The 12,399-nt window shown below is 40.5% G+C and overlaps 1 protein-coding gene across 1 annotated transcript in view; it reads left to right on the top strand.

Moving 5' to 3' along the window:
• Positions 1-1,055: 1,055 nt before the first annotated feature.
• LOC120527905 (mitochondria-eating protein-like) overlaps positions 1,056-12,399 on the top strand; it is an 84,053-nt gene continuing 72,709 nt past the window's right edge. Inside the window, exons 1-2 of the mRNA XM_039751844.1 lie at positions 1,056-1,142; positions 11,391-11,496. Coding sequence (XP_039607778.1) covers positions 1,056-1,142; positions 11,391-11,496 — 193 coding nt within the window. The remainder of the gene's footprint in view (positions 1,143-11,390; positions 11,497-12,399) is intronic.

The raw sequence follows: 12,399 nt of genomic DNA, 5'->3' as shown, positions 1-12,399 counted from the left end.
TAAAGGCACTCTAGAAGCATATATACTGTAATACAAGCTAATTTATGATTTTCTTAATCCGTTAGTGTACCGCAATAGCCATATACGTTAAAGGTTTTTTTCTGCATCTTCATTTGCAAAATACCCTTTCCACAATGGTTCTGCAATAAACCACGCGACACAGTATAGTGCCATTAAAGAATCGATATTTTAAAGAGTCATAAATTTAGGGGGCGGCTCAAGCTGGCGTGTGTTCTCTGGATGACGGGAACAAGTGAAATATCGTAAGTCTACAATTGTTAGTTTGGGTGTGTACGGACCGACAAGTAATTCCATGAAATCACATTTTTTTATTTTTTGGTTGTTTTTAGTTAATATCACTGAAGGCGTTCGATGTTAAAGCAATGTTCCCCCGCAAGGAGAATACTATCGGTATCACACTCTCGGCGATCTCCGTTACTTTATGCTCTCCGACGTTACAGTCGCGAGCATCACCGAAACCGTGGCAAACATAACGACTGCGTGCTCTAAGTATCCATCCAACCATTATCCAACCCGCTATATCCTAACTACAGGGTCACGGGGGTCTGTCGGAGCCAATCCCAGCCAACACAGGGCGCTCATCCCTTATTATACTTTTTTCTCCGAATATCTCTGTCCTCTTTCTTGAAACCCTTAGATGCTATACAAAAGGTGTACCTCTAATGCTTTGCGGACTGGCAGCTGCCACTCAAGCTTACCCCCTCCCCTACAAGTCAAGGCGATTTCAAATCACTGCCAAGCAGTCGTGCTCGTGCCATGTCCGCGGACTGACAGGCAACATCTGCTAAATTCAACAGGCTTTTAATTTGAAAAAAAAAAATTAAAATAGCCGGTATTTCTCGCGTGTATTGGAGCGGTCTTCAGCCTGTCCTTTCTGTCAGATCTCTCTGAGCCGCTGTTGTGTGCTTTTGACAAACCAGTAGTTGCCTAAGAGCCCACAGTGCGCAAGTGATCGCGAAGCCCCAGGGTGCAGTTCAGCATCACCGCCGCGGTACGGAGCTGTTTGGTAAGGGCGAGTGATTGCAGAGAAGGAGATGGCCGACTCGCTGAGAAGACTGGTGAACACTTGCACGTACAGTGTCCTACAAGACAAACTCGAGAGCTGGTACCAGGATTACCATGTAAGCAAATCACCGCCGCTCATGGTCGTCATAATGTGCGCGTAAGGTCTGCTCCTATGGTACCTAAATTGCTTGTTAGCAATAATGGCCATATTAATAGCAGCTTCTTTTGAATCTGATTTTTTTACTATTACGTAATAGACATTTAAGGCAACATAGTACAGTTTACAAGCTCTTTCCTTTATTCTTTTGTCATAATTAACGGTAGCGTCCTATTAGACTTGACTGACTGACAGAATGAAATATGCGTTCCAGATAATGAGGCTGAAATTTGCCACTTAATTCGCAGGTAAGCGATTTAGCAGACACCCTTTTCACACAGCTCAGTGGTGACAGGTACATTCCAAGTTTTAAAAATGTCAGTGGTGTATTGTGGCGGGTATTGTAGTGTAGCTGCGATGGGCTAGTGCCCTGCCCGGGGTTTGTTTCCTGCCTTGCGCCCTGTGTTGGCTGGGATTGGCTCCAGCAGACCCCCGTGACCCTGTATTTAGGATATAGCGGGTTGGATAATGGATGGCTGGATGGATTGTAGTGTAGTGGTTAAGGCTTTGGCCTTCAAACTATGAGATTGTAGGTTCATATCACACTGTGTGACCCTGAGCAAGTCACTTGACCTGCCTGTGTTCCAATTGGAAAACCAAAAGAAATGTAACCAGTTGCATCGGAAATGTTGTAAGTCACTTTGGATGAGGGCATCAGCCAAATGTGTAAATATTGATTTGTACCATTAAACTTAAATAATAATTAAAAAGTGAAATATAAGGTGTGAATCTGACTCAACATTACATTATTTACTGGCATGCTTGGCTCTTTCCCACATCCATGGCAAGGGTCAAACTATGGCATTTAATGGCCACTCTAAAGGAGTTAACTTGTTTTGGGCTCCATTTATTTTTATGAATTTTGGATCAGAGAGCCTCCTACTGTATGTAAAAACAGCATGTGCGTTTTGCCTTGCCCAAAATGAGTAAACTATTCAGAAACCCCTGGCACACCTGATGTGCTACCAGATTTGCTTCACAGCACAGAACAATGTTTGACAGGTTGTCTGAAGCATTAAACCACATCGGGCAACTTTAATTTTCAAATTTTACCTTGTTTGTGACAAGAGGCACATCTATGCTAAATTGTATGTGTTTTTTTTTTGCCCAACATGGGCACGGGGTGTACTAGTCATATTCAGTAGCAAAATTACCACACTCCTGTATCCACAGTACTACAAAGTTTAATGTGAACTCCAAAAGGTTAAATCTCTTTGGTCCACTGTGTTTTTATGTGTTTGTGACATGGGGGATTTTTGTGTTTTATATTACAGATAGGTGGCACAGTGGCGCAGTGGGTAGCGCTGCTGCCTCGCGGTTAGGTTCGCTTCCCGGGTCCTCCCTGCGTGGAGTTTGCATGTTCCCCCCGTGCCTACGTGGGTTTCCTCCGGGTGCTCCCACAGTCCAAAGACATGCTGGTTAGGTGCATTGGCAATTCTAAATTGTTCCTAGTGTGTGTGTGTGTGTGTGTGTGTGTGCGTGCGTGCGCGCGCTCCCTGCCCGGGATTTGTTTCCTGCCTTGCGCTCTGTGTTGGCTGGGATTGGCTCCAGCAGACCCCTGTGACCCTGTAGTTAGGATATAGCAGGTTGGATAATGGATGGATGGATATTACAGATAACAGTAGATTCACTGGTCAGATCCACTAACAAACAAAGCACATTTATATGAGTAAAGCACAGGACTCTGATTTTTAATGGGTACTATAAAAGGATTCTAAATTGTCCCTTGCAATGGGCTGGCATCCTGTCCAGAGTTTGTTCCTGCCTTTACTTATTTGGCTGACACCTTTATCCAAGGCATCTTATAACAATTACGATTTATGTTTCTTTTGGCAGGTCAACTGACTTGCTCAGGGTCACACTGTGTCAGTAGTGGGATCTGAACCCACAACTTCAGAGTTTGAAGTCCAAAGCCTTGACCACTGCACCACGCTGACTGCCTTGCACCCAATGCTAGCTGGGATACGCTCCCCACAATGCCGTTCAGGACAAAGTGGGTTAGAGAATGACTGACTGACTATAAAAGGGCAAAGGTAATACAAATCACAAAGTAAAATGTGTTTTTTTGTCAGCTGACGAGTAGATGACTATCCTTAGTTGTTATATGTAAAAAACACAAAACTGAAGGAAGGACTTCAAATGTGAGAGTACATTATAAAGTATACAGTATAAAGCAGGAATCCTGCTTGTCAAAGTGATTTAACGCTACAAGTGCCCACTAAACATTACCGTTTGTCCTGTCCAGTGTAGTAGATTCAAGTGCATGATGACATAGCCAAAGGATTTGACTAGTATACCCTCGCTGGACCAGGTAAATTAATCTGTAATCAAAATATGGACTGTTTCTCTTTAGTATTGCAACACATTGTTAATGACACAAATTAATAAATACCTTTTACAAAGGTTGTCTGTTCCTGTAGTTTGTACTAAATTGTGCTAAAAGTAACTAACTTGAAAGCAGCTGTAGCAACTAGAATACCACATGTTCTCTAAGTGTGCCATATTTGCAAATGAATTTGACTCGTGTACCCATATTGACTTAGGCAAGTATCACATGGGATTCAACGTGAGGATTCCATTCATCAAAAACATGTAAAAATAAAAATGCCTGGATACAATGAAACCACCTGAAATTCCATTTAGTTAGACCTTGGATTCCTTTCTGTTCTCTGCTCCTGTTGTGATGGGCACCGTGTTTGTCAGTGTGTCTAAATAATGAGCCCAAGCTGGGTTAGACAAATCTAATATGTGCAGTTTGTACAGGAGTCCTGTTGATTTCAACCATGTGAAAATGAGAGTAGCTCAACACAATTTAACGTTGTAAACAACTCGGCCGCTCACAAACGATCCCCAATAGCAGAAAGTTAACAAGGAGGCAAACCTGTTCCCCAAAGTTAGGATCTTATTTACCTACTGTAAGTAATATTGACAAGGAAGGTGAAAACATCACGAGTAACAAATTATCAAATTAACAGGCTAGAAAAAAAACTGCCTACCTATTGCATGGAATTGACTACCTGGTGGGGTGCCTGCTTCCACCAAACAACACCCAACTTTCCCCACTATCACCATCAGCCTTCTCCTAATCTACGCCTCTAGCCTCCTTTCTCCCACTAGCCTCAACGAGTTCCTGCACCTCATGCTCAATCTGAAAGCATTTCCTGGGTTACTTCTGGTCTTCTCAGAAACAGTTCTGGACCACAGACTTATCAACCCCTTACCCAAGGGCACCAGTTCAGAGCTCCCACTTATCATGTTCTTTTAACTCCACAGTGATCTTTCCATAAAGTATGGCAGGGCCTAAAGCCTAACAGAGGGTATTCTGCTTTACTGAACAACGCTAAAGCTTTCTAACATCACAGTGACAGTCAAACGTCAAAGTCTGTTGCAGATGTAGCTATGTGCCAAATTTACCAGTGCTTTTAATCATCATACTTGCTTTGTACCATGCAAACTTCAACTACACTTAAACACAACAATCTTTCTTGTTACAAATGTGTGAAATTTAAAGTGACTCAAGGAGATTTACATTTCCTTATTTGGCTGATGCCTTTATCCAAGGCAACTTACAACATTTACAATGCAATTGGTTACATTTCTTTTGTTTTTCCAGTTGGAGCACTGGCAGATCATGTGACTTGCTCCTGGTCAAAATTGAATCCTGATGAGCGTCCATTAAACATCATAGTTCATTTCATTCAATGCAGTAGATTTGAGAATATGCCCAGTATTCCAGTGAAATAACTAGGGTCAACCATACTGGATGGACAGGATTCACATTTAATCAAAATGCTGAATATTTCTCTTTCAGTTAATTGATTAGGACCCGTATTTAGCAAGGGTCTCAGAATTACTCCTAGGGATTGCTCTAAAAGTCTGACTAGGATAAGATTTAGTCTTGCCTCATGATAGGACATGAGAAGGAGTTACAAAACATCATACACCTGCTCCCAGCTGGAGTAGTAGGCCACACCAGAGAAGGAGTGATTTTACGGCACCCCTTGCCACAAACTCATGATGATGTGCTGTAGTTCACTGATACTAACATTAAGATTACACCACAAAGATAAACATAATAGTAATAAAACTCAAATTCAAAGTAATAGGAGAAAAACATAACGTAGGATGCAGTTGATCGCAGCAACATCAAGAAGAATAACGAGCATCAAGACTGAAAGACCGCACACATACCAAATGAGAGTTAAGCCCAATAATGGACACATTTATTTAACAATGAATGATCCAGAGCTGTACTTCCAGAAGAATCACCTTTGTGCTGTTACTGTCATGACAAGAATAGAGCAAAATCATATAATACTTTATATAACATATTTAATGACGAGTCAGTATTATTGCAATATAATGATTACATTAATTAAATCAATTTGACAACCTCTTGAAACATCAGAATTGTTGCTGCCCCCAAAGCCTCACCACACAGCTCTTAGGGAACATGAAATTAATTTTGTAATCCCTACACTCAAAAGTGAATTTGTGGATCCTAAACACTTCAATAAGGATGTGTCTAATTAACCCTGTATTTTACAGTAATTGAAAACATGACCCTCCGCATCGGTAGAGTTCAGTCATCTGATATAGATGCCTTCCAGACACCTCCTTTGGAGTATGGTCAGCTGGGAGGAAACCCCAGGGATGGATCAGGGCTTGCTAGGAGGATTACATCTCCCAAATGGCCTGGGAACACTTTGTGATCCCACAGGATCAGTTGGCAAGTGTGGCTGGGGAAAAGGACATATGGGTCTCACTGTCAAGACTGTTTCCCCCATGGTTTTGGATACATAATAAATAAATGCATGAATGATGTGACGGATGTCCAGGGCCATTATGGCTGGGAGGAAGGACAGAAGGAAAGACCATATTTAGGACATTATCTTCCCTGAGACAGTAGAGGGCAGCCCTGTGGGTTGCTACAGCCCCACGGATCCCCACAGGGCATTCTCAGAGTTGTAGTTTGGACAGGCCCTGTTGGGCTCAGTGGGCATCACCAGGGGGTGCTGCAGTTGCCGTCAAGTCCTTAGAGGAACAACTTCCACCACACCTGGAAGTGCAGCCAGAAGAAGGTCAAGAAACACCTGGAGCACATCTGGGTGCACAATATAAGGAGCCACCTCACCACTAGTCGAGGAGCCAGAGTTGGGAGGTGGAGGACAAAGCTTGCAGGAGGAGGAGTGTAGATAGATAGATAGATAGATAGATAGATAGATAGATAGATAGATAGATAGATAGATAGATAGATAGATAGATAGATAGATAGATAGATAGATAGATAGATAGATAGAAAAGGAAGAAAAGGACAGTGTTATATGTATTTGGTGCTTTGTGCTGTTCTGTGTACTAGGAAGCAAAAGAAAACCGCTTCCCCACTTAAATAAAGGTGTGTTGTCTGGCAAGCCTTATGTCTCAGCCTGTCTGTGTTGGGGTTTGGAGAGCGGTACGCCCCAGGGTGGTCCACAAATGAAAACATTCAGAGCATCAAAATATTGTATACAACCTTATAATTAAAATATTGCATGCCAATGAATATCTGGATTAATACTTAACAAAATAGTCAATGTTGAAATTAAAAATAGGCATATATACAGAAAAAATATTTAATATATACTGTAGGTACTAATAAAATGACTAAAATAAACTGATTTTAATAGGACATGGAGGTATTGAACGCCTTGCTGGGATCTCATATGTATGCAGTGTACAGATTGTCCCAGTGTCCTGGTTTTCTTCCAGGGAGCCTGATGTCTTCTGATAGCTTATAGCCATGCTGTTGTGGTGATTTGAGGCTTCCTACTATAATGATAGCTTTGAATGGAAGGTTGGTGACAATGTTACTTAGTTCTTAATGAGAAGTATCAATTACATATATTTTTAAAGTTTAGATTAGATTCAGTTCTAGGCTTTGATGTTGTGTAAATCCTTAAAAACCCTAATCTCCAATGAATACCAAGCCCTGGTACTTAATAACCCCCAACCCACACCTCCTGTATAATTTATCATTTTAATCTGATGCTCTCTTTTGACCTTACAGTACTAAGAAAACCAAAATGGTTATTTTCACTTTTCAGGAAAATTCTTAAGCTATCTGAAGGTGAAAAGTTTTATTTTTGTCTCAGATGAATGAATTGCAGCAAATGATGTTTTCCCTTATTTGTTGGTGGTGCAGTGGATAACACTGCTGTCTCACAGAGTGTCCAGGATTCAGCTGCACTGCTTGTGTCAGCGTGGGCTTGCTAAAGGTACTCCTGTTTGACCTCTAAAGACATTAATCTCCAAATGACCCGTATGTGAGTGTGCACTTGTGTTTCAATTAGGGTAGGATCATGTTTTGTGTTTAATTTTGCCCAGGGGAGCAGCCAGATTATGGGCCCCACGGTGTCGAAGCTCAAAAGAAATCCAACGCCCCCACCCCTTGAACACACACATACTCATACATTGTGAACATCACCTAATAATAAATCAGCTGCAGGGACTGAAGCACGCAAAAAAATTGCAAAACTTTTTTTCAAATCATCTTCACCTTCCTTTCGTGTTCATTAGTGTATTACAATGAATGCAGCAAACTAGTCGATGAGAGCAACATCACATCTGTAGGAAATCAACTTCTGATAATACAATTAACGAGCAATAATTAAACATTTTTAATATTGTGGTAAAAAAGCGATATGTAACTGAACAGGTTGGCACCAAATATAATAAAAGACTGTATAGGGAATCATTCATTTAGATTTGGTGTTTTTCTGACGCGTCTTACCTCCTGCACTGGCTTCATTGTGTCCCACATTGTTGTTCACGTGTGTTGAGGTTAAGGCTGGCAGGTTAATTCCTCTGCATCAAGCCTATGGCATAACTACGGAGTAGCCTGGTGTGCACCGCCTCAGCTATGCGTCACGTTAAGGTGAACCCTACGCAGACTCCTTCCACTCTGAAAGGATCACTTTGGTAATTACGTATTTCCTGAAACGCATTTCCATTTGTCTTAGAGTTTGGAAGTCCATGGATGTATGAAAAAATGAAAGAATGTGAGGTACAAATACACGTGCCTACTAGAGAAATTGTACAGCAAGTGGAGCGGTGATCGTGGTGGGTAAAAACTGCCTGCATTTTAATGAATCACTAACTGAAATACCCAGCGTTGCCCTGGAGGAAAATAAAAATAATTGTTTCAGAAAAATATGATTTAAAAAAAAAACACAACTTTAAAAATAAAAATAAATGAACAAACAATGAAGACTCACTAATGCGCTTGTCTTGCTGTCTTGTATGTATGTTATCATCCAGTTGACGCTTGGAACTGGCCAACTCAAAGCATGAGGGACGCAGTGGTGCTCAAACATAAAGGATGCTGGCAGTCGCCTCCAGTTCGCCCTCTGGTGGTCGTTCTGAGTGTCAACTGGAGGATAACATGGCTACAAGACCGCAAGATCACCCCCCACCCTACCCAGAAGGGGGTGGTTTACGGCTGATTTCACTCTACAGTACTTTTAGTCGGCCAATGAGGAACATGTGTGCCAAGTTTCATGAAAATCGCTCTAGCCGTTCAGACGTGATGCTGGAACATACATACACACATTGACTTTTATATATATAGATATATATATACCTGTATATGTAGATTAGCTTATGTTACATGTTGCAAACACTGCCAGCTAGCGTCCAGGGATGCTTCAAGGGTGTAGGTATGAACATAGGCTCGACACAGCAGTATAAATCAGCCTTTATGGGATTGCATTTTACTGCTAAAGCTAACAGATGTGGCAACGCAGCCTTTTGCAGATTACCTGTAAGGTCAGTTTCATTCGTCTCAACTACAGTATTTATGGCTTATTCAAATTATTATTTTGTTTTTTTTTAAGGTAGCAAATGTCAGCAAAGCAGCATCTTTTTGCTCCTTTCTCTTTTTATTTAACCACCTCAGGGGATGTTTTCTCCCCGCTTTCATTAGATAGTTCAATGCTTTTTCCCAAAATCCAATCCTTTATTCCAGCCAGAATCCATAGGAAAATAATACAAACTTCAATTTGCTACAGTTACATTTTAGCATAATATTTAATGTATTATGTTTTTCCTCTATTTTCTAAAACTTTTCTTTTTAAGTTTTATTTGTTTGTATACATTTGAATTTCCCTTTGCTCAGACGAAATTACACAGGTATGATTTTGTCTTTGGTCATAGGGGTGTGCATGAGAGCTGACAATCAATGAATGTTCATCTGAAAATACAATTCAAATCATGCACTGATGAGGTGTGTCCAGTATGGTCCCTGGGAATATGTTTGTTAGTGATTGCAGCTTTTACTAATCTTAAACACTGTATATTATAAAATAAAAAATGTATCCTTCCCTAGTGGTATGTCAGTGATTCTTAGATGAAGAAAGAAAAAAATAACAGTAAAGAAAGAATATACTTAATTTCTTTTAATATCGGCTGGATACTCAGAATAATACAGTATTCGAAGGAGAGCTGCTGGTGAGCAGTATGCAGTTGTGGGGTTCCAGCAGTCAGCTCAGGCCTGCTACGAGAAAGTGTGGGAGGTGTGCTTCATAGGTATGGGCAGGAGCAATGTCACCCATCCTTCTGTAGGTGAGCTTTAATGTTCATGGCTATTGCTAAAGACTTTATACTTAGTTACAGTCCAAGGTTCCCAAAATAAGAGAATGTAATTAACATATATGGATACAATCTTTGCTGGCATAACTTAAATCAAAATAGCATACCATTACTATTGACTATTGCATATACCTGGCCTCTTGCAATAGTCTGCCAGAGTTGTCTCCTCTTGTCTCTTCTGCTGCTCACATGACAGTGTTTATCGCTATCAGCTGGTTTGTGTGGCTTCACCTGTATTTATTTTTTGGCCTTAATTACACATTTTTTAATTGATTTTATTAAAATCAAATAACATTCCATACAAATAACTCAAGTTTTACAAAAAAAAAGGTTTGAAAACAAATCAACCCCCACCCCTAATTACACATTTTAAATGAAAAAATTAGTCTGGAATTAAACCTCATAGATCACAGTGCCACACTTTAAACCTTTGGCTACATGAGGATTAAGGAAGGTGGGTGTTTTTGACCTCACAAACAGAAAAGAAGCTCATTTGTGTGATGGATCATATTTTACACACCATGACAGAATAGAAAAAATAAAAAAGATTACGGCTGAACTCACTGTACCTGTTAACCCTTCATTCAGGCTGTCACCAAAAGCACAACTGTGCTATACTGTATGGCCAGCACACAAAATGACACTAAATGACATGCCCTGCAATTTTTCAGTTCTGTAAACTGATATGGTGCAGTCATAAGATCAACGAGTGCAGCCATAAAGTCAAACATACCCAGTGATTAAAAGTCGTTTAATGTGACATTGAGTTTACATAAGCTCAACCACTCAGTACGACATTTAAATACTCTTCAATGGCATGTCAGATGGAATGAGTCTTATTGTGAAAAGACGCTCAAGATACAGACTTTATGATTAAAAAAAAGAAGAACCATTACATTGAAAAACTGGATAAGTACATTTTGTTTTCTATTGAAAAAATAGCCATTTTTAGAAGAGACCATTTTATGGCTTTAATTCCCACATGCTGTTAGAGAGCTCTGTAATATATATTTTTGGCTTCCTAAAAGAATTCCAGCCTTGTGCCTCTTGTATATGGTATTTTGTACACTTCATTTATCCCCGATGGGAAACTGTCTTTTCACGTGACCTTTGGCGGTCAGAGCACAGTGTTAGCTATTGTACAACACCCCTGGAGCAATTTTAAGATGAAGGGGCTTGCTCAAGGGCCCAACGGAGTAGGATCCTTCTGACAGCAATGGGATGTCTGCTGAGTTTACAAAACCTTTTCTGGATTGTTTGTGGAAGATGTCATGCACAGGATTTGACTTAAGAAGAATTTCTTTTACCCTTTTCATGCTCTGGAATGTTCCACTGTTCTGATTTGTTTTATGAGTAATCTCCTTTATATGTTTATTCCTTTAGTTGTGCAATGCATGGCCTGAAAGTCATTTTGTAAGTCTTTGGTCTTTAAAGCAGTTAAGTTAACTGTTGTATTTTAAAATTGTCTTTTTTTGACAACAACTGTACAACAAAGTAATAAAAATGTTAATCTCAAAATTTACACAATTATCAACCTTTGAATTGTTCACATCTGATTAATAATCACACTTCTTCCTCCTAGCTTAGCTCATGTGACCAGAACCTTAACCGCTGCTGTGAAATTCTGGAGTTGACTTCTAATGTTCAGGGACAGCTTTTTGGAATATTAAATTTAACTGCCAAAGAAGGTAAGTCTTCATTTTGATTGCCAAGTCCTTGTGCCTTTTATACTTTACTGCAAGTTGGCAAAATCCTAGTACTGTATAAGTTTGTAACGGATTAGTAAAGACACTGAAGCTTTTCCTTTCCTTTTCTTTTCTTGAGCACAGAGAGTACCCAAGACTTGTTTCTCCCCATCTCTCTTTATCTCCCTCTCACTCGTCACCTTTTTTTCCTTCTGCAGACCAAACTAATACATTTAACTGGTCTAAGGAAAAAGAAATCAATTAAGAGATCACAAGCAACTGAACTAAATTATAAACCTTAACAAAATTAATTGTATCTATACTTTAAATGCATTAAATCAAATTACTATCTCTCTACTATAATAAAGAAATCTTAGGTCGAGACGTGATCTTCTTGGAAGACACTTTGACGTCCCGCGAGAGACACTTTTAACATCCCACAAGACAAGTCAGTGAGATAAAAGGACAACTGCTGTACAGGCTTTTAAATGATCGATACGCATCGTGACAAGCACAACATGAAGCTTGGCAGCAGCAAGCCAGCAGTTGATCCGTCCGCATCTCCTTAGCGTGCGTTCACAGCCCCCCTTCACAACGCGAGCAGCAGATATGCAAAGTTGCTGCATGGGGGCGGCTTGGAGGTGTGCAAGCGAAGTGAGGACAGCTGCTGTACAGGCTTTTAAATGATCGACGCACAGCGAAACAAGCAGAACATGCAGCTCACCAGCAGGAGCAGCAAGCCAGCAGCTGATCAGTCTGCATCTCCTTAGTGTGCGTTCAGCGCCCCCTTCACAACGCAAGCGGCAGAGATGCAAAATGGATGGCATGTAGCACACCCCGTATGGGGGAGGTAGTGGGCAAGTGAAGCGAATATTCTTTAAAATAAAAATATATCTCTTAGACTAA

Source organism: Polypterus senegalus, chromosome 4 (assembly GCF_016835505.1).
Source record: "Polypterus senegalus isolate Bchr_013 chromosome 4, ASM1683550v1, whole genome shotgun sequence".
In the NCBI taxonomy this organism is placed as follows: domain Eukaryota; kingdom Metazoa; phylum Chordata; class Cladistia; order Polypteriformes; family Polypteridae; genus Polypterus; species Polypterus senegalus.
This window is presented reverse-complemented; position numbering and strand designations above follow the sequence as displayed.